Source organism: Scatophagus argus, chromosome 7 (assembly GCF_020382885.2).
Source record: "Scatophagus argus isolate fScaArg1 chromosome 7, fScaArg1.pri, whole genome shotgun sequence".
Taxonomy (NCBI): Eukaryota; Metazoa; Chordata; class Actinopteri; family Scatophagidae; genus Scatophagus; species Scatophagus argus.
Genome location: NC_058499.1, coordinates 452,857 through 474,779, shown reverse-complemented (window position 1 = coordinate 474,779; position 21,923 = coordinate 452,857). Strand labels below are relative to the sequence as shown.

The following is a 21,923-nucleotide window of genomic DNA, read 5'->3' as shown; positions in this document are numbered from 1 at the left end:
AAGAGGGTTCGAATCCCGGTCTCTTCTATGTGGAGTTTGCATGTTCTCCCTGTGCCTGCGTGGGTTTTCTCCGGGTTCTCCGGCTTCCTCCCACAATACCAAAAACATGCACATTAGGTTAACTGGCTGCTCTACATTGCCCCCTAGGTGTGAGTGTGAGAGTGTGTGGTTGTCTGTCTTTGTGTGTTGGCCCTGCGATTGACTGGCGACCAGTCCAGGGTGAACCCCGCCTCTCGCCCGTAGTCAGCTGGGATAGGCTCCAGCTCCCCCGCGACCCTGACGGATGAGCAGTATAGAAAATGGATGGATGGAGCAGATCTGAAGGGGGGCACTTTGCTCCTCAGACCAGCTGCAGGAGACGTCAGATCACAGCTTGTGAGTGCAGCACAAGTACAACAAGGCCCTGAGTTTTTCTAGAAGGTCTAGAATAACTGACCTTTGCATGTTAAAATAAGTGTGTTGCTAAGGAAGAGTCTCATGCTAACTAAAGCCCCTCTAAAATTAACAACACTCCACTCCCCTGATCACACAGAAAGGCCCTGCAGAATACCACAGCAGCAGCCTGCTACCCAGCGCTAACCGAGGACAGTAAGAACAAGTCGGGGTTTCTGTTCAGCACTGAAACCTGGCAGACAGGGACTCATGGTCTCATTGAGCCCTGTTTCCTGTAGAGAAAATTTACTCAATAGAGACTAGTTTCAGCACCTCCTAACCTCACCTGGTGCTGACTTACCTTCAAATGCGAAAGCCTTGGAAACGGCTGCGGGCCTCAGGAAGTCTGTGATGCACTGACAGGTGGAGGCTTCCACAGTGAGGTGACCACCAAGCTGAAGTCCACAGTCAGCAATATGAGGTGTAGCAGGTGTAGCAGGAAGTGGTGCAGTCCCATGCTGACCGCATCGTCCTCTCACCTGTTTGTAGGCCAACTGCAGGTGTGTATGAGGGACAAACAGTACTACAATACTCTGTGAAGTCTTCACTGTGTGTGTGATTCTGCTGGTAGTCGGAGGAAGAGCCTGATTTTGTCGGTGGTTTCAGCCACACGTGAACAGGATGCAGATTTCCCGCCTGAAGCGTCCATAATAATTACAGTAATTAGAACGTATGATGTTGAGCTGCACGCTGCGTCTCTGCTGAAGAGATGTGTGACACGCACTGAAGGTAAAGGGAAAACTGCAGACAGACTAATATTACCTCAGCGTGTTTCAACAAGAAACCCCGCAGGAGCTGCAGACAGCAGTGAGGTGTGGCTGCCCCCTGCTGGCTGGAGGACATGTGTCCATCATGGCAGGACAGAAGCTACTATGGAAAAGAATACAACCAGCCATGATTTTAGATTTTAGAGTTTATTGAGTAAGAACTTTAATTCCTGACTTGGAAGTGGTCATTTTACAAAAGGTACACTTGATGGTGCAGCAGAAATCTCTGGAAAAACCTGGTTGAGTGGATGATAAGACGTTTGTTTGTCTTTGTCCTTTTACCTGATCACCTGCTATGGAGGCATCGAACTGCCACCATCTCTGCAAGTGAAGGTCACTCAAATTAAGAGGAGCTGAAGCTGAATGAATTCTCTGGTGGTTTTGATGGAGTCAGAAATACACTGTGGTACCATTCGGAGGTTTTACTTAAATAAAAGCAGTAGCACCGTCGTGGAAAAATTCTCTGTATGAAGTTAACATCCTGAAAACAAAAACGTACTCCAGTAAAACTAAAAGATGTACCTCATTCTGGCCCTTTTCTGAATCATATACAATGAATTGCTGGACTGTAAGTATCACTACACTGCTGCATTGTTATTTTTAAAGATAAAGCACCTGAGCAGTGATAACACATGACCATCAGTCAGTCAGTCATTCTGCAGACTGGAGCAGTAAGCTGCACTGGAGTGAAAAGTACAACGTTTCCCTCTAAACTGTGGTTTTTAAATTTAATTTGCTAATTATGAGTAACTGATTAATTTAAGATTAGATTTTTTGATCATATTCTTCGTTAGCTATTTGTTTAGGATATTTAAATCTGCATAGTTAATATTTTGGTTTATTTTTTGGTAATTGGGTAACACCGCGGGCACCTTGAGGACCAGCATGCACCTGGATGGGCCGACGGGTTTTTGCCAGTGCAAAGGAGGCCCCAGCAGCCATGATTTTCTTTGAAATAAATCACGACAAAACACAAGATCTGGTCTGGACATTCATCTTCTTTTGCCTGCGTTAAACCACATTCCCATGGTGCATCAGTGGCCTTTTGATTATGTTTGGTTTAAAGTTTAATTTGTTCTTTTTTCTCTGGACTAATGGCCACTACAGGGCTTGGAAGTGTGACGTAGCGGACTTAGAAAACCGCAATGCATTGTGGGCTTTGCGGGCAACTGAAAAGTGTGTTTACGGCGGCTGCGTGCGTGACGCTGCTCTTGTGTTCTGTTGTTTTGTTTAAACAAGTTAAAACACGGTGCCGACGTGCTGTGTCGCGTAACTGACGCAATCGATCACGTGATCGCTTCGGTAAAACAAACGATGGGCTGACATTTTTCTCATTTCCAACGCGGAAGCAAAGCGAAGGACGCCGGATCTGTGAGCCAACGAGGAGACGCCGAACGGCCCGGAGAGCAGCCGTGAGACGACCAGACGTCACTTTCAACGCAGTCACGTGACACATGTTGGTGCGTTCACGGCATTTCAGACTGGTGTTGGTGGTGTTTTTCTGAAAACGTCATTGATACGTCCGGCGCAGGAAGTCTCCTCACCTCACCTCAGACTGTGCCATTTACTCAGGCAGTAACTTCTTGTTTTCTTTTCAGTTTATTACAAACATGCTTGCGCAGCGCAGTGACGCTGTTGAAGTTCCGGTAAAAGACGGTGTGCAAGCAGATGAACAACGCTGCAAATGAGGTAACAAATGAAAATGCAATGTGCACAATGTACACACACTGATAAAACGGATGGCAAATTGTTTTTTCCTCATTTCCACAAAAAACACAAGAGTATTCGATATCGATCTTAACCCTCTCTAGAGTTTTCTTTGCTGGATATATTTTATGCAATATTTTAAAAGAGACCTCTTTAACTTTATTATTCGGACAGAATTTATCACTCAGTTTCACCACAAAGAGGTCCAAAAGACTTTTGCTGAGGGCACAGGTACGGTGTGCATGAGGTCCTGAGGAATTTATTCTCAGTCATGTCCTTTACTCTGAGGAACAAACCACTGCTGAGTGGAACCGCCATATTGTGCTTATTGTGCTTTGGGGTTATTGGCAACCTGAACTTGGTGAGGAATTCATCATACAATATTAGTATATAACATTATTATATTATTATTGTATAACTAATACAATACCATTTCCAACCCACCTTTTGTAACAGAGTGATTTGTTTTTATATTGAATACTCTTGTTGTTCCAGATGTTATGTCTCGTTGGTGAGAAATTATGCGTGTACACCATTTTCCAGGACAGCAGGGCTTGTTTGTGAAAGTTTGCTAATTTTACAGGTAATTTTTCAACCTTATATTCACATTTTAACAGAAATTTAAGACCACCAACTGAGTTAAACATGTTTAGGGAAAGCGTTCCAGATACTGTCTTTTTCTCTAATCAAATTAGTTAACCGTATTACATATAATATTTTTTCTTAAATAATGACATTTGTGTGTAGCACACTGTGGGACGTACTCTGAGTGAAACCTATCTGACGTCACAGCTAACGTCCTGCTGCTAGCAGGAAGTTCACACTGACTTTATTGTGAAAGAGTGCGAGTGCTGCGTGTTGTGATGTGTTTATTGTTGACTGACTGAGGACCGCACAGGAAAACACACTCGTCGTGTGAAAACCAGTCATTTACCTACTGAAAAACTGTGTGTAATTCACTTTCAGCGAGGTACGTCATCAAAACAAAGTGTAAATCCGTCGCGTTTATTGCCTTAGCGGATGTGACGTGGAGCGCAGTCCGTCCGGTAGGAACTTTTCTCAGTTTAGTTTAACGTCCAGGCTTCAGTTCCGTCTTGTTGGGCCGCTGTGGTTTGCTTCCGAACAGGACTGTTTGATGCAACCACCTCCACAGCAACAGGCGTGTCTGTTTAACACCCAAACTACTGTCCAGCTGGCGGTAATGTTTTGGTGACGGACAGACGCGTCACTTCCGCTCGGGTTTGAGCGATGGCCTCTGCCGCCGCAGAGTTCACTCTGATCGGTCTGTGTGACGGCGAGCTCGACTCTAAGCGGCACCGGTCCTCATATCTCACCAACAAAGTCGGCGGCCAGCCGGACTGGTTGCCGGGCATCTCCCAGCCGCCTCCCCGCTGCGGTCGATGCGGAGCCGCGTTAGCCCACGTGGTGCAGGTGTACTGCCCCCGGGACGCGTCCCCCTACCACAGAAACCTCCACCTGTTCGCGTGCTCGGGAGCTGAGTGCGGCGGCAGCTCGGACAGTTGGCGGGTGCTCCGCTCGCAGTGTTTGGAGGTGGAGGCGACACCTTGCCGACCTGACCCGGCTCGGGAAGCCCCTTTGTCGGCCACCGACTGGTGTGACGCCGCCGATGACTGGGGGGTGGAGGAGGACTGGAGGGGAGCGAGGATGGAGGAGAGCCAGGCTCAAGCGGAGGCGGCGGGTAGGGTGCACCCCTGAAAAATACTCCACTAAAAATACTGCATACAAAACCTTACGCAAAGAAAAGTACTGCAGTCATCGGCACGCATTCATGACGCAGACGAGCCGCGTGGTCATCGCTGCGGGGCTGATGGCGTGGATACTTTAAAGTACTTCATGTACTCCTGCTGTAGTATTAATCATTCATGAGCTGATTTATATTTTGTATTAATAATCTAAATGCTGAAAGAAAACGTGAAGCAACCAAATTAATGTAAAGGAGTAAAAAGTACAACATTTCCCTCCAAGTTGTAGTAGTATAATGAAGAATGAAATGGAAATACTCAAGTAAAAATACTGGTTTATCAATATAAATATCATTAACCGGATTTAATGAGATGTGTTTGGATCACAAGTGAAAGCTGCTTAAAGATTTATAACCACTCGTAGTACAGCAGTACAGTTTTGAGGTACTTGAGTATTTTCATTTCATGTATCTTTGTACTTCTACTGCAGTACACCTCAGAGATAAATGTTGTACTTTTACGTCATTCAGATGACACCCCCAAGTGTCCTGACGTCCGAGATGAGCTGAAAGATGAAGGTTTTCCTTCGTGTGCTGAGAAAATTCTCCTAAACTATTTATAAAGCGTCTGGGATGAGCTGGAAGCCCTTTGACCAGGACCTCGGGTCGCGGTCCAGCCTGGATGTTGGTCTCATGTCTGTGGGACCTGAGCACGTGGAAACTCAGGTTTCCAAAATTATTTCTACAGCAAACACAATGTCAACCTTTCCCTATCAGAACCCGAACTGAAGCATTAATGTGTCACAGGAACCAGTTTTTCTTATTTTGACGGGTTTGTTCTCGTCTTCCTGCTCAGCAGCCCGTCAGACTGACATCAGCAGCCAGCTTCAGGATCTCAGTTTGGGAGCACCCCAGGAGGACGTTCCTATCCTGCGTCCGTTCTTCATCAGCGTGGTGGAGGAGTCGGATCTGGGAGGAGGGGAAGACGACCTGCATCACGCTCAGCAGCTGCTCAGGGAGTACGAGCGGAGGGAGGGAGTGGCGGTGGCACAGCTGGACGACAAGGTGGGCGGCGGCGGCGGGGAGGAGAAGTACGAGAAGACGGAAGCCCGACATGGAGACGCCGTCTTCTCCCGGTTCATGAAGAGGATTTCGCTGTGTCCTCAGCAGATCCTGCGTTACTGTCACGGAGGGAAGCCGCTCTTCATCTCCAAGCCGCCAGCCAACATGGCGCAGGTGGTGTCGGCGTGCAGCTCCTGCGGAGGACCCAGGTCTTTCGAGCTGCAGTTGATGCCGGCCTTGGTCAGCCTGCTGCAGAGGACGGACGCAGACGGTGAGGCGGAGCTGGAGTTTGGGACGGTGCTGGTTTACACCTGCACAAAGAGCTGCTGGGCGGCAGGATCGCAATCAGCTGTGGAGGAGTTCTGCTTTGTTCAGGCGGACCCCGACCAGCAGCTCTTTAAGTGACTCGCAGGCTAGACGACTAGTCAGAGCAAACAGGAGGACAGACGAGGTGTGGGACGCTGGTGGACGCAGGTTTCATCTCACGGTCCCCAGAAGATCAAAAAGCGTGTCACCTGTCAGCAGCGATGCTCAGGTGTTCTGCAGGGCACTGTGACATCACAGAGCAGACCAACAGATCAGTGAGGTCACAGCCACAGAAGAAGTCAGGATTTAGAGGATGAGCATGTCAGAATGTGGTTAAACCTCTTAACTCAATCAGATCTCCACTGATTTTCACAGAAAAATACTCAGGACTGCAGCTGACCTTCATCAGTTCATCCGATTATTATTTTCACGATTAATCCATTAGGCTATAAAATGTCCAAAACCCAAAGACACAAAGAAAAGCAACAAATCCTGACATTTAAAGCTGGAAGCAGCAGACGGTTGACTTTTTTAATGAAAAATGATGACTAATTGATTATCGAAAGAGTTGCTGATTCATTTTCCATTGACAGACCAAACTGTTGGAGCTCAGAAAATCCTTGTGGTTACTGAAAAAGAAGCCAAATAATATAAAATGTGTGACTAAATCGTGTTTGCACAGAGTTATAGTGTGGGCTGACCCTTTAATGACGCTGTGCTGCTGCGCCGACCTTTGACCTCCCTGTACTGAGCTGTTACTGCTGTGAAGGAAATGAACTGCTGCTGGCTGGTGCACACAGAATAAAGTTTACATCACTGAGAACACAGAACAGCCATCGTCTTCCTCTGAAGCTTTTCTGTCATTCAGCGTCTGAAGCTTCACACCAGTCCTGATCGGAGCTGAGCTCAGGAAGCGTAAACCACACAGACAGACTGGAAATGATCAGCTGAAGGACTTTGGTTTCTTACTGGACCTAAAATAGACGTATTCGTCACTGAGCCAATAAATACCGACCGTCTGACATCCTTCAGTCCTGACATTACTGACTGTGATGGTGTCTCATTGGAGTCCTGTGTGGATTCCTGCACTTCTTCTAATTCAGTCACAGAAAGCTAAATAATCTTTGGTTTTTTGGCGAAGAACTTCCTGAGGCAGTGACATCACGTTAGGCTGTCACGCTGATGATTGTCGATTGGTTTTCAGGCACTTGAGGATCGGTTTGGTGCACCTTGTGCACACCTGAGCACCGCGCTGAGGAAGCAGCGGAGCTACTCAGGGTCTCTGCTGGACTTGTCGTCCCAGTCGAACTGGTGGTACTGGTCAAACTGGTCAGGCCGGGCGCTGCTGCTCAGACTGCTGATGTCTCTGTCGATGATCTCGTTCACTGCGACAAAAACAGAAGCAGAAGTCTGATTATGGCTGACACGTGCAGACCAAAGTTTCAAACGTGACCTCAGAGTTTCTCCCAAAAGGCTGAAGTGTGCTCGCTGCTGAGAACCTGCTGCCGTCTTCACTGCAGCTTTTCAGCCTTCAGCCTCCCTCAGAGCTCAGACAGCTAGATGTGGCCGACGGCTCAAGATGAAACCAGCGAGCGGGTGGTTAGAACGTTTCGAGGCTAAAATCATGCTGTGATTTCTACAAGACGTCAGTCCTGTGACACACCGGGAATCTGCCCGTGTTGTCCTGTTCGTCTTACCCAGTGCATGCTGGAACTGGTCTCGGTAACCTCAAACTACATTCAGCAGCGGATGTCACTTTGCTTGATCAGCACACCTGCCGTGTCACACCACCACAGGAAGTCTGTTTTCAGTCTGAAGCGACAGGTTGTCAGCAGCTCGATTCTGCTGTGCAGCTCTCTCTTTGGCCACAGGAGGGCGCAGCCAGAAACACACCGAAACACCTTCTGAAGATTTCCTTTGGTTTGTGTGCAGCTAGAAGAGATGAGGCGACTGGCTTAGTGCAGACTGATGGGAAGCAGCGCTCTGCGGCACACGGTTGTGTTCATTATTATTAGCAGCAGCCGTGAAGCTGCTCGGCTCCATTCGGTCTAATCTTAGCTCTGCAGTGAAACCTGAGGCGACCTGATCTGCACAACTGCCTGCACACACACACACCCTGCTCACGACTCTGTGATGTGGACATGAAGCGTCTGAGCCACATGTGAACGCAGCACGAGGGTCATGTGGCTTCACAGCTCTGCCGTACTGCTGTAGCAACAGACACAGTAGTACTAGTACTAACAGTAGTAGTTGAAGTAGTGATTTGAATGTAAATTCGTGAGCCCCAGAGGATGAATCCTGCTGGCCCACTGACTTCCTCTACAGACTCATAAGTCTGTCACAAGTCGTGTAGTCTGGGTTGTTTGCATTACGTACAGGTCGTATTTAACCTCTGCTGTAGTGTTGTGTCTCGTTTCGCTGTTCTACTGTAAACAGCTGAAATGACAATAAAAAAAAGCCACCAGACTCCACCGGGGTGTCGTCTGTGCTGAGTGAAAACATCTCAGCAGTTACTGGATGGACTGACGTGACACATTCACGGTCTCGTCAGGTGGTTCCTTTAGCGCCACCACTAGTCAAAGCCTCAGTTTCTTTTTCTTTGTGTACTTGGTGGTTGCTGCTAATTAGCATTTGTTATCAGGCTAACACGCCAAACTACCACAGCCAGGCTGTGGCTCAGCTAGTTAAATCGAACTGGTCTCCATGTCCCTCCAGCAGCAGTAGTTCAAGCTGCTCAGGTCAAAGTCAAGCTGAAAGGCGGGCGGGTCAGCGGCCCGGTGACAGCTGCTGCCCGCCAACTGAGGAGTAGCAACAAATTTAACCTCCATCTGCATCATTCATACACGACTATTATTAACCCCGATCAGAGAGAAACACGGGATTCACACAGCAACATATAAATAACCAACATCACACAAACACACACACACACACTCAGTCTGAGATCCGAATCAACATGACACGTCTGAACAACAGGAGTGAAGTAAAAGCTTACACGGCGGTTACTGTTACGGCCAGTTTGTGTTGCACAGGTGGAACAAGTACTCGCATGTTGTACTTAAAATTAGCAGTGTATAAATACTGTGTTATAAGCGATAGTGCTGCAATTAAATTTTTACTTAAGTACAAAAGTATCAGCATCAAAATATATTTAGAATTATTTATTAATTAATTATTAATTATATTTCAGAATAACGTGTAACATTATCATTATTATTGTGAGAAGTACCAGAAAATGAAAAGTATTTGAGTAAACGTATTTAGTTACTTCTCAGGACTGACATCACACACTGCTCGTCAGATCGTGACGTGTTTGAAACGTGCAGAAGAAGCGCTCGTTGGTGTGGACTGTCTAGACCAGTGCTTCTCAATTATTTTCTGTTGCGCCCCCCCCCAGCAAGTAGAAAACAATTCGCGCCCCCCCCCCCCCCCCCCCGCCGCGACTATAAATAATAGTAATAATAATATGTAATAATATGTAATAATATGATGCTAACAGTGCTCGCTGGTTTACTGAAGTAGCATTCACAAAGCGGGATGATTGTTGGCAATATTCGGCACGTTTTGGCTGAAAAAACTCCAGCGGCTTATCAGCATGATTGGGATGTAATGTCTTCAAGTGGGGCCTTCATTTATTTGGCTTCATGCTGTCCGCTGCCAACATTTTTAGACAGTAAACACACCGGTCTGTCGTCTCCCACTGTAGTCACAGTGAAGCCAAGCGCTACATATGCTTCGTCATATTTCCTCGTCTTAGCTTTCGGGTGAGTTACTTTTGTCTCATTATCTTCGTCTCTCTCCGCCTTTCTTCTCATCCCTGTTAAAAATTTCTTCATGTTGTCTCTTAAGGGTTCGCTTACTGCACTTCATATCGCCTGCTCGGTGCAAAAAAGCCGCTACACCATAGAGCTAATACTCCCTGCGCACACTCTGACAATGAGAGCGCCACTGCCAACTACTGTAGTGGATGTGCAATTACACTTTATTCTAGTACGGCAAAAAAAAGCATGTTCCCCAGGGTCACACGCGCCCCCCCTGGCATCGCACCGCGCCCCCCCAGGGGGGCGCGCCCCACTATTTGAGAAGCACTGGTCTAGACCGACTGCAGCTACTGTCCTCCACCAGAAGCAAACTACAAATTCCGAAGCCAGCAGTGAAGGCAGCAGCACAATCACTAACAAAGTCAGTCAGCTTCCTACCATCATCCAGCGTGATCTCCTGAAGCCCCAGAGATCCCAGACTGGGCTGGGTGTCTTCTGGCTCCTGCTTGATGCTAAGCACCTCTCCTGGGCCGGACGGCAGAGAGTCCTCGGGGGGGTCAGCAGGACTCACAAAGGCTCCTCTAGATGGAGAAGGTTCCCTCTGGGAAGTGGGAGTGGGGATGGTGAAGGTCTGAAGGGGCATCGAGGAGATCTGAGTAGGCATCGTGGAGGTCAGAAGAGGAATCAAGGTCTGATGGGGGACTGCAGAGGACATGGAGGAGGCGGCGTCAGGAAACATTAAGGAGGCGTGAAGGGGGACAGAGGAGGGAGGGGGATGATGAAGACGAGCTGTGTTCTGCGAAGGAGGACCACAGCGCACAGGGACATCACAAGAATCATAATAAACCACATCTGGACAGAAGCCAGGTGGATTGTGGGAGATGTGGTCCGACTCCCAGCGCTCCTGTTTGACTGCAGCAGGGAGGAGTCGTCTGATTGCAGGCAGGTAGGTGAAGTTCTGCGGTAAACTCCTCCTCCTCTTCCCGTTTGAGACATAAAACTGGACCTGGACCGGATTGGCTGTCTCCTTATTGTAAGGAGGAACCTCCACCACAATGCTGGGCTGGAAGACAGAGACACAGACATGGAGAGGACAATTAGACCTGCAGACTCTGCTCGGTTTGAGAGTCACTGAAGTGAACCAGCAGCTCCTGCAGCAGAGCAAACTGCTGGGGAAATAACACATACAGGCGCTTAAAGGAACAGTTCACCCACACATGAAAACTGGGTCACCATCTCATCACCCCCAGGCTGAAAGTTTCTTCATCCATAAAACATTTTTGGAGACTTGGATCACGCTGGACATGCTATATGGAGAACATTTTATGTTGTGAACATTTTAAAACAAGTCCCTAGCTTCTTCAGCTGTTTTACTGTGAGGCTCCACAAATGTTTTGTGGACGAAGAAACTGGGGGTGAGGAGATGATCACTGAGTTTTCATTTCTGAGTAAACTCTTCCTTTTTTTGGACTCCAGAGACAGCAGCAGCGACTCAACAGGAAGACCGAAGAGCACGATTCCAACATGAAACCTACTAAATGAACAGATTTCAGTGAGTTCGCTGTGACTGGTGCACCTCATGCCTCCCTGTCCTCCTGAGACAAAGACTCACTCGCACGGAGCGTTTAAACGTTATGTAAGATGGCGGTGAGGATTCCCCTGAGAGGAAGTACAAAGAGGAAGTGAAACCACACAGAGACTAACATCTGATCAGAACGTAGTGTGAGCTTTCCTCATCCCTCCGCTCGGGGCACACGGTCACATGACAGACAGGAAGTGAACCCAGGTTGCTCACAAAGACATAACTGACCTCAGCTTCTGTCAGTCGGCAGCAGTTGATTAACTGATTAGTCGATCAAAAGACAGTTAGCTGCATACCATTCTGATAACGTCTGCTGGTTGCAGCTCCTGAAATGTGAGGATCTGCTGCTTTTCTTTGACTGAATGAAGAGTCTTTGGGTTTTGACTGCTGGTTGGACAAAAGCAGCAACCTGAAGACAACTTTGAGCTTTGGGAAAGTGATGTTTCACCTTTTGACAGTCAATCATGAAAAGAAATCAATAATGCAAGTAACTGATAGTTGCTGCCTTGATGCTGATAAGTACTTTACATTCATAGACACAGACGAGACAATGTCTCTATAAGCTGTTAAAGCTTCATTATAGTGTGTTAAACTTTCTGAAATGTTTGTTTCCTGCTTCTTAATGCTGAATGTCAAATCTGAGCAGTAATGAAAAGCAGATTCTGTTTGGTGGTGAACATTTAGTCTTAGAGGGCAGCTGGTTTTACCTTCAGGTATTAAAAAGCAACACACGAGTTGACGTTAACGTAAAATAAAAAAATTAAAACTGCAATATTTGTCATCAAAAAGTGCTTAGAATCTTAGAATTTTCAATTTCTATTTTGTAAAACAAACTAAAATTCCTTAAAAAACAGGAAGGAGAAAGGCGTGACGTTTGTTTTTCCTGCTCCCACAGCCCACCGTCGTCACATAAAATCCTTTTCCATCGTGCTGATCTACGCAGACTTCAGGCGTAAAATACATTTCATGGTATTTTTTGAATAAAGCTTCTACTTACTCCGCTGCTTTTTCCTGGCACCACCCTGGCGTCCGCCTCCCACAGAGATCTTCCATCTGAGGGGGGACAGCGTGAGAGTTAGCGGGACCAAAGTGTGATGAACATGCAGAGCAAACTGATGTGACTGATCCTACCAGGCCCCTTCTCCACGAAGACCACTCTGGACTGTGAGGACATGTTGGACCCGCTGATGAGCAGCTCTTGTCTTCCGTCCACAGAGCAGCTGGCTGGACTGAAGCTGTCCACCTGCGGGAGCTCCTGGCCCGAGCGCTGGGCTGAAACACAACACACGTTCTGTTGGGATTCAAACACAGCTGTGTGTCTGCACGTCACTCAGTGGAACTGACGCAGAGGAAATACTCACTGAGCAGCAAGGAAAAACCTCACTGATTATCATCGTGTTTGTCACATTCTTCAACTCAGCTTCCTGCTCTGCTTGCCTGACCGTAATGTGGTTTCAAAACAAAGGAAAGAACTCTTAACCTCCCTGCTGAAGCTCATGTGCTGTTGACCTCACTGACAGTCACCGTGAATGACTCGTGATGCGTTTATGTCCCAGGGGACTCACAGCACTCCACAGGAACAGACACCGTCTGCAGCCACAGCGCCCGGCCATCTGGCTGAGGGACGGCGACCCTGAACACAACTCGCACCCTCGTGTTCTTCCGCCCGATGTCCGTCTCTCCTTTCTTCAGCTCGATGTCGGCGTTACGCAGCTTCAGGATGCCGGCACAGTCAATGCTGTGGACAAGAAAACCATCCTGTTTGTCAGACTTATCGACCACCTCAAAGCTCTCCTGTGGACCACCAATGAGGCTGGACTGAAGTGTTCTGATGAGTGACCTTTTCTTTGGGTCCACTGCCGGGCACACAAACACACAGTACAGAGCAAGCAGACTACCAAACACAAGAAGAAAGAAGAGGAACAGCTGGAAAGAAAGTGGAGAAGGTAAGCAGTGTGATGTGACTGGACTCAGTGAGTCATTTAGCCGAAACAACAGACGTGTCTAACAGTGAGGTGATAGGACGTCCCACAGACCAGCAGCTGGCAGGTAACGCATGAGGAAACGCAGGGACGTGATGGATCTGTTCAAAGACCCGCCCCACTGCTACAACTACGTACTGCCAGTTCTACTGCTGCGACCTTTAATACTACTATCTGCTATCAGCGCTGCTACTAGCCTACTGCAATCACTGCTGCTCCTACTCCTGCTAAAACTACTGCAGCTACTGCTGCTGATACTTGCAGCCTACAGCTGCGTTTTATGCCAGTAATATTTAATCTGTAACTTATTTTAGTATATTGATCAGTCCAAAAGTACCACTCGGTGATTAACAGAGCAGTCTATCACATAACAGAACGGAGCCCTGTGGTACTGCAAAGCTCAGTATTATCAGTCAAATCAAGGGTCTGCTGCCATGTTGGTGCAGGTGTGGAAGGTACAACCAGAAACAAAGGAAAAGCTTTACATCTAAGTCAGTAACACATAAGAAGTTTTTGAAATGTTTCCAAGGTTTTGGAAATCAGGAGTAATTCAGTCTTCAGCTGCAGCTGTTATTACTACCTTCATGTTTGAGTTGGACAACACTGTGAAGACTATCTCACAAAAAGAACAACGTGGGTCCAGAAATCCCAACGAGTCTGACTTTAATGCCTCACCTTGCGGACATGTTGTTTTCTGGAAGCAGAGGGATCTCCAGAACTTTGGTACTGCCCATCATCTTCTCCTGGCAGCTGGTTGTGACCATCTTGCCGGTCACGCGGTGGACCTGGTAGAAGGAATGAGGGCGGAGGTAGCGGTCGTCCGCAGTGCCGATGAACAGCAGCAGGCTGACCGGCTGCTCGCTGTATCCCGCCAACTGAAGACACAAAGCCAGCGATACACATGTGGTGAACATCTGCTCGTGCTGCCAACAGTCGTGTCACTCAGAGGGATGTCAAACATTCCAGAAAGGATCTCACAATTAAAATGTGGACTGAATAATCCAACATTTTGAGAGAACTTTTCACTGAAACGGGAGAATAATGTCAACCTCGTGTCTGAATGTGAATTGCTTATGCTTGCTGAATATTAAGCTAGCAGAAGGCAAACAGACAAACAGAAATGCAATAATTTGTGCTTTTATGGGACAAATTAGCGTCCTTTTAGACACCACACACTTTTGGTTTTGCCAATAACTACCTTAATAATGGTGTAATAACTGTAAGCAAAACAGGCACTACTATGCTGCCTTATTTGCTTTATAAAAAGCTCCCTGACAAATTCACTGATTTGTACAGTGACAATAAACAAGATTTGGACATACAAAACAAAAATCAACAAAAACCAAAAGAAAAAACAAAGAAATACATTTAACAGATGTATGAAGGACTTTGTTTTCATCACTCTGTTAAATAACGTAAAATAAAAACATGATGGCAAGTCTGATCTTGTGTGGATTTCACATGAAAAGATCTTCTCCCCGCAGCCCTCAGCAGGGTTTTTGTCAGCTTCCTGTGTGAGCCAGCAGCTCTGTGAGTTTTTACACATGTTGCAGCAGGAAGCTTGTCTGAAAATGCGACGCCCAGAATAGCCCTGCTGGTGTCCGTTACAGACCAGGTCCTGACGGAGCTTTAATCGCCTCGGCCTGCCCCTGCTTTCTGACCTATGAGGTCGTTCATAAACACAACATCAAGAAAACACAAGCTCAGCTCTCGTCAGTTCTCCTACTGTAACCTGTAAAACCAGGAACAGCTAATCACACAGTTTCGTCACTGAGCTCTATCGTCAGCAGGATGACAGCTTTAAAAAGCTCATTTTAAACCACAGTCCAAACTGAAAACCCCATTTGGTTTACAACCATAAGAACAGAATGATCCTCACGTGTTAGGAGCTGGAGTCACTGAATGATGGGTTTATTTTCCTTACAAATGCTTCAAATTGTTCTTCAGTAATTTTTTGTCAGTCAACTCAGCACTGTCTGATAAATGAACATACACTATCATGGCTTCCATTGCAGTTTGACAGAAGGCATTATACAAATATTTTACTTAAAATGTGTATGCAACATTAAGATGGACAACATGAAGCCAAAACATCTAGACGCCCCCTGGTGGCTGGCTGCAGTACAGCTCATAAGCTCCTCCCCCTCCATGTTAGCAGATGGGACATGAGCCAAACTAAAAACTCAAAGTACATATCAAAATAAAGTTTTGCCAAAGATGGTTTCTGTCATTTTAGGTCGTTCTTATCACACTGATGTTTGTTCAAGTGTTCATTTCTATGATCAGCTTGGTTTTAATTAGTCATTTGATATTATAACAAGGGGCTGAAACACCATGACTGACAGCTGAGCGCTGCTCCTGATTGGCTCAGATGGGTGTGTGGGCAGGAACTCAATACAGTGGCTCCACCTCCTGATCTCTACTGAACAGACTCCGGCTCCAAATGATGTCACTTTATATATGTCAATGTTCAAAGCCAGAGAAATCTGTAACATCTTTTTTTGACACTCCAGCTAAAAGTGATTTGGTCGCCTGTCAGAGAGCGAGGAAGGAAGTTGTGACTGAATGTAATATGAATCAAACGTAAAAAAACATCCCCTCGTTTGTGAGGATTTCTGCCTCAGTCACGTCAAATAGCTTTTCATCAGCAATGACAAAGACAACAACTCTCCCATGATCCCACACTACTTCATCAAACTACGTCTTTTGTTTTCTTTGTTTTGACTGAGAGAGCCCCGGTGGCAGAAACTACATACTGCACCTTATGGGGATTTCATGTAGTTTGTGCAAATAGACAACATGTTGAAACACGACAGCCCTGCTATCATGAACTGATAACACGTTTGCACTGTGTTTCATGACAAGACGCATCACAGAATGATTCAGTGATATTAAAGACGCCTTCCTAAAATACACGGAAGCCTCATCAGGTGCAAAATATCATCTAAAAATCAGATGATTCAGCAGTGAGGACTGACCTTGACGACAGGATGTCCTGCGGGAGCTGCCTTAATGGACCCTCTGCTGCCCTCCGTCTCATAGTGAGCCCTGTGGAAGGATCTGGGCTGGACCTCCAGCTTCAGCTCACATTGGTCAAACTGGCTGGGCAGAGGCCAGTCCAGAGGAGGGGGAGATGAGGGCCTGGAGAGAGAAGCAAATAAATGTCTCAGCAGAGTTCAAGGTTAGAACATTAGAAATTAGACAATGTCCCAGTTGGGGCATGTTTGACATTTTATAATTTTGATTATTCACTTATACTCTCATGTCTGCACGGTAAATATAAAGCTACTGATGGAAGCCAGCTAGCTTAGCTTAGCATGAAGACGAAAGACAGGGTGAAGTAGCCAGTCTGGCTCTGTTCAAAGTTGTGCTCATAAAAACATTCCACCCTCACAAACACCGTCCAATGAAACAAAAATCACTGTTTTATGGTGGGTTATGGGCTGGATTTTTTCTTGACTGGGAGCGGTTGCCAGGCGACCAGCACACATTTAGTTCCTGATCCAGTAAATAGTCGTACCCATAAGTAAGGTGTAAAACTGAAAATTGTTGCTTTTACACTTTTGTACAAATTAAATAAACAAGATATCCTGAGTTAATCAGTGAGCTGTAAATGATGTAGATGGCTTCACTGACTAATCATTCAGCACTGGTGCCTAATTCAGATCAGACAACTCGTACTAAACGTCATACTAACTTCAGTGAAATGAAGCCAACCTGAACAGAGGAGGGTTTCCAGGTTTGGGTTTGTTCCAGCTGAAGTGTGAGGGCACCTGAAGGAAGAGTTCAGCCAGGCCATCCTGTTCACATCCCTCCTCTCTAGGGGGATCCTGGAAGGGCTCCAGGGCGGAGTCTCCCTGACCAGTCAGGAGGCCGAGCTGGCTCCCCGTAGTCCTCCTGGTCTTGGAGGGGACGTCCAACTCCTGGTAGCTAGACATCAGAAGGGTTCCTTGGGCACCGGCGGGGCTTCCCACCCAGGTGTCATCCGTCACGCTGCCTCGTGGGGAGGCGCCCGGAGTGGGACTGGGGGAGTGGTGGGGGGAGGGCGAGCGGGCGTAGGGGTCAGCACTGGAGTGCCGTCTCTTCCCGCAGGGAGACGTCGGTCTGGATGACGGCCTGTGGATTTTAACCAAACATCAGTAATGAATCACATCAGAGTCATATCCAACATTTGATGCAAATATGAAAAATCAGACTACATAATTACAGGCTATTCGTCTTTCATAAACCACTGTTCAGTGTTCGTCTGACTGTGAGCGTTTCCTTTTCTCAGGTCTCTCGATCTTACTGAGAGTACTTGGATAAAGAGATAAAGTTACCAATAAGACCTGTGGAAAGCATGACGATGTACCTGGAGGTGGGCCGGCGGTTCAGCCAGCTCTCCTCAGTGACACTGGTGCGAGGGGAGTGGCAGGGTGACTGACGAGGTGACTGACGGGGCGACTGATGAGGCGACAGTGCCGGACTGAAGGCCATAGGATACTGGTACTTCTGCTGCCATAGCTCCACCCCGAAGGCCCCACCCCCGCAGCCTGGGGACCCCAGAGGTGATCCAAGGGGGGATCCCAGGGCAAGATGGGCAGCCTCGCGCAACTCCCCCTCCACATCGTCGTAGACATGGGAGAAAGACTCGCAGGAGAGGTCGGACATCCAGCTTCTGGAGGACAAGCTGCTGCAGGGGCTCGGGCAGAGCACCGTGTCCCGGTAGCAGGTGTCCAGGGGCAGGAAGAGCTGGGATCTGGACCTGGGCCCCTCAGGGTAACCCCCCTCTGCCCCTCCCACTGCTAAAGCTTCCTGGCTACTGCCAAGCTCCACGTGGTTATTAGGAGCAATAGAGGTGATCTGGATACTGGGACAGTCAAAGGCTCTGGGGTTCCCCTGGGCCCCATATGGGGGGCCCTGGGATTGGTAGCCCACATGCTGGTAGTGATCTGCACTGGAGAAACATGCAGGGTGACTGTGCAGCTCCTGGATGACGGGCTGCTCGATCAGAGCCTGCGTGGAGGTGGGAGGTGTCCTCACACTGGGATCAGGACCTGCGAGGTGTGAACCAACATGCAAATCAGACGTGTGCTCATTTGCATTGCAAACATGCTTGATTTTTACTGCCATGTGGCAGCTCTGCACCTGACAGTTAGCATTCATCTCTGAGCAGCAGACACATTCCCAAAATGTTGACAAAAAACATGTCAGGGTTTCCCACAGGGTTCAGCAGCAGGGCTGACTGGAACAGATTCAGTCTTCATTAAAATGATGCGTAAACATAAAAGTTTGGACATGTTACTAAAAGACAGACAGCTATAATTTAATTTTCACTTGCTGAGAAAAGATTGTGACCAGTGAAAATTAATTTCTCATTTCAAATGTCAGTAAATATATATAAACATTAAATGTCCAGCATAACGGCTGCTGACTGGACGTTTAAACGGGTCTTATAACCACCTCCGCCAACCGTCTACACTCGTATAAAATAAAACGTTTAACACACACACACACACACACACACACACACACTGTATTTAACATCTGCTGCATCAGGAATAAAAATAATTTTTCACCATTGAGTTTCTCCGCTTTGCTGCCTCTTTAACATTTTGGTTCCTTCATGTAAGATTTGGTTCTGCAGTTTAGTGTTTGTCCATGTTGCAATCATGATGTCTTCCTCTGGAACCGTCAAACGACACGTTGACAAAGACATCATCATCTTCTCCGTGTTCATACAGAGAATGTATTTATTGTGCATCTCCAGTTTTTAGGATTGGAGGCACAAAAAGATCAGTTCCGATTCCGAGAAATTTCTGTTCACAGGGTTTGGAGGGAGGAAATCGGTGGCATAAAAACCCACACAGCAGCAGTGTGTCAGCGCAGGTATCGAGTTCACACTGAGTGCATATTTACAAAAATCTATAAACTTTATCAGTTTGAACATCAAATGTCTCTTTATCTTTGATAACTCGGCAGCAGTCAACAGTTGATGCTCCGGACTTGTCGGGGTGACAGATTATCTACTACAGTTCAGTAAGTTTAGTCACACAGCTGCACGCGCTTCTCGCCACGACCTTCCTATTAATACTCTGCTCTGTTTCTCACATGCAAACAAGGTGACAAAGCTGCAACCGATCTGCTTCAGTGGCTCCACTCGCTGCCTCCATGTGCTGAATGTGAGATAAATGACATGTGATGCAACAGTTGTGCCCCTCCAGGGCATGAAGACGAGGAGGAGGAGGGGGCAATGCCCGCCGCCAGCTGGGTGCCACAGAGCGGTTTGAAAACCAGGAAGTAAAACCTGCTGGCAAATTGGCTGCTTGTCAGGCTGCCTGAAACACAAGCAGCCTCCGTGTTTCTGCAGTCGGTCTTTCAGCTGGTTGTTCTGACAGACTCTCCAGTGTTTCTTCACCTGCAGCAGTCCAACTTCTGTCACCGATCAGCCAAAATATTCCCTTTACCTGTGCTTCATGTGGACAACACTGTGAATTCATTCACGCTGCTTCATCACCACAACCAGGCTGAACTGAGCAGTTTGACAACGAGGGTGAAACGCTGCCAAAAGCAATGAGCCACCACAAACTGAAAGCCACTCATTTAGAGTTTAAACTCCGTCAGTCACTGCTTCCACGTCATTAGGTTCATCCCCGTTACTCACACAGCAACATTTGTATAGGAGATAGCTGACGCCGCCAGTTTGCTTCATGTGTTCGTGTCATTTTTGTAGGTGGACTCATGAATCCAACACAAAACATTCCTCAGGTGGGACTGGAACTGGAACCAGTGTGAAGCTAAAAAGATTATTTACCGATTTAGCAGCAGGAAACTGCAGCGGCTGCAGTCATCATTCACTGGTCATGTAAATCAGTTTTTATTCACTGATTCAAACAAGGGCTGCAGCTTCCCGTTTTCATTACTGATTCACCTGGTTTAGTTTCTAAAATTGTAGAAAATACTGTCCGATGATGAGCACACTAACCACGGTGACGTCTTCAAGTGTTCTGTTTGACTAAAACCCAAACATACTCAGTTTGGAGGACAAGTCGTTAGCATCTTTGGCGGTTAGTGCTAGTAGAGCGACTGTCAGTCTGTCAGTCCGTTAATCTGTTCCACACGTTGATGTTCCCCTCAGGCTGAACTGTGAAAACTCTGATGATCCTCTGACCGCTCACCTCGCGCCACCATCAGGCCAACATCTTAATGTGTCCAAAACAGCTAACATCCCATAAGCCTCAGCTGGACTTTGTGTTCAGTGAAGCTAACACGCTAAACTAAGATTGTGATCATGATTACAATAACACCTTGTGTCATTATGAGCATTTTAGCAAGCTAGCATTAGCACCTAGCTGAGGGCAACTGCTAGCATGGCTGTTGACTACTTCATAAATAATCAAAATGATTGATTGATCTGTGAAATTGCTGCTTTGTTTCCTGCTAACCAACAATCTGACTGATTGACAAAAAGCTTCTGTGACACAACATTAAATAAAATCATCATCATGATCATAAATATTTACAGTAACTTGATCAATGAAACTACTCAATAATAATCAATAATACTAATCAATACAGTGGAGAGTCTCTGCAGCTTTCAGAGGAGGCACATTTTGTCACGTCTTCATGACCTGGTTTTCAAAATTCACCTAAACTTGCAGACAGGTGGATATGTCACATCCACTAAAGTAAGATGACATAACTTCCGGTTACATTTTCAAAGTAAAATCCCGACTGCCTCACAATGCAACCATACAGATTAAAAAACACGTATTATTCCCGTTGAAAGGGGAAAATAATGTATCTCGACGCGACCCCTCTGCTATAATAAAGCTAATCTTGTGACCTACGCAAAGAAAACTTATTCGTATGAACTTTAGTTCTTGTTCAGTAGACTCTTGGATTCGCGTATAGGATGAAAGGGCGGGCTTCGCTGGCACAAGAATCGAGCACTTTAGTTTGAAGGCTACAGCGGGCACCTTCCGGCGTAGCTCCCGCTACTTCTCGTTAGCTTGCTGCTGTTGACAAATTGCTAACTAACGTCGCCAAAATGGCACGCAAGTTACCTGCCGTCTGTCTGGCGTCGTCCTCAAAGATGAGCCTGAAGTCCAGCTCCTCGGCGAAGTTTAATGTGGACATTGAAGTGGAGAGACACTAACTGTCCTCAGAGTCACCCGCTAAACCGACCCGTCTGTCTTTAAAACTGACCTGTCTCACTCACTTCCATTTGACTGAAAGCAGAACTCCGTTTCGACCAGAGCGCCAACACGTCGACCAACTTCACGACTAAAAGTTGCTAAGTGCCATCAACACGGTCAACACAAACGCCTTCGCGCTCTGCGGTGAAGACGGAAGAGTCCCATTGCTGTGTTAACTTGTGTTCGCTGTTTCTGCTCGGTTGCGGCGAGTTTCGCTCTCCTCCAGGTTGATCCTCATGCTGCCTTCAGGGTCTCCTCGTAAACTCCCCTACTCCTAACAGCGAGGTTGGGTATTAGCTCAAAGTAACTGCAATACTTTGTAAATCATGAATAATTATATTAAAGAAGTCAAACTTTCTTAAAATGTTCCTAAACATATTTTTTAACTCTTGGGTTAGAGTTACTGTAATATAAAATACTTATTGTTTATCTTTACGTGCTCATT

The 21,923-nt window shown here is 46.8% G+C and overlaps 2 protein-coding genes and 1 long non-coding RNA gene across 6 annotated transcripts; 2 read left to right on the top strand and 1 right to left on the bottom strand.

Moving 5' to 3' along the window:
* Window positions 1-2,488: 2,488 nt before the first annotated feature.
* On the top strand, window positions 2,489-21,349 carry LOC124061719. Of its 2 annotated transcripts, XR_006843804.1 has the most exons (4): window positions 2,489-2,888; window positions 19,110-19,169; window positions 19,263-19,319; window positions 19,403-21,349. It is a non-coding gene; the product is annotated as an uncharacterized LOC124061719 (long non-coding RNA). The 2 variants fall into 2 exon arrangements; XR_006843803.1 differs by having other exon boundaries at window positions 2,489-2,659; window positions 2,798-2,888; window positions 19,110-21,349.
* On the top strand, window positions 3,669-6,998 carry pdcd2l (programmed cell death 2-like). The gene is made up of 2 exons (XM_046393898.1): window positions 3,669-4,605; window positions 5,468-6,998. Exons 1-2 carry the CDS (start codon window positions 4,155-4,157, stop codon window positions 6,073-6,075), a joined length of 1,059 nt encoding a protein of 352 aa, XP_046249854.1. The 5' UTR covers window positions 3,669-4,154; the 3' UTR covers window positions 6,076-6,998.
* Window positions 6,494-21,623, bottom strand: nfatc3b (nuclear factor of activated T cells 3b). Of its 3 annotated transcripts, none has more exons than XM_046393892.1 (10): window positions 21,347-21,483; window positions 17,653-18,337; window positions 17,019-17,417; window positions 16,280-16,442; window positions 13,977-14,176; window positions 12,885-13,057; window positions 12,451-12,591; window positions 12,317-12,372; window positions 10,176-10,800; window positions 6,494-7,361 (listed from the first exon to the last, which is right to left on the bottom strand). In XM_046393892.1, exons 1-10 carry the CDS (start codon window positions 21,417-21,419, stop codon window positions 7,246-7,248), a joined length of 2,631 nt encoding a protein of 876 aa, XP_046249848.1. In that variant the 5' UTR covers window positions 21,420-21,483; the 3' UTR covers window positions 6,494-7,245. The 3 variants fall into 3 exon arrangements, with proteins under 3 accessions (XP_046249848.1, XP_046249849.1, XP_046249847.1); XM_046393893.1 differs by lacking the exons at window positions 6,494-7,361; window positions 21,347-21,483 and adding exons at window positions 9,167-9,334; window positions 21,489-21,623 and having other exon boundaries at window positions 10,076-10,800; XM_046393891.1 differs by lacking the exon at window positions 6,494-7,361 and adding an exon at window positions 9,168-9,334 and having other exon boundaries at window positions 10,076-10,800.
* Window positions 21,624-21,923: the final 300 nt, after the last annotated feature.

Coding starts and splice junctions, on each gene's coding strand:
- nfatc3b (XM_046393891.1), bottom strand. CDS start 21,419: ATGTCCACATTAAACTTCGCCGAGGAGCTGGACTTCAGGCTCATCTTT. Junction 13,058..13,976: donor GAAAACAACATGTCCGCAAG/GTGAGGCATTAA, acceptor TCTTGTCCACAG/CATTGACTGTGCCGGCATCC. Junction 12,373..12,450: donor CTTCGTGGAGAAGGGGCCTG/GTAGGATCAGTC, acceptor GTCCCCCCTCAG/ATGGAAGATCTCTGTGGGAG.
- pdcd2l (XM_046393898.1), top strand. CDS start 4,155: ATGGCCTCTGCCGCCGCAGAGTTCACTCTGATCGGTCTGTGTGACGGC. Junction 4,606..5,467: donor GGCTCAAGCGGAGGCGGCGG/GTAGGGTGCACC, acceptor CCTGCTCAGCAG/CCCGTCAGACTGACATCAGC.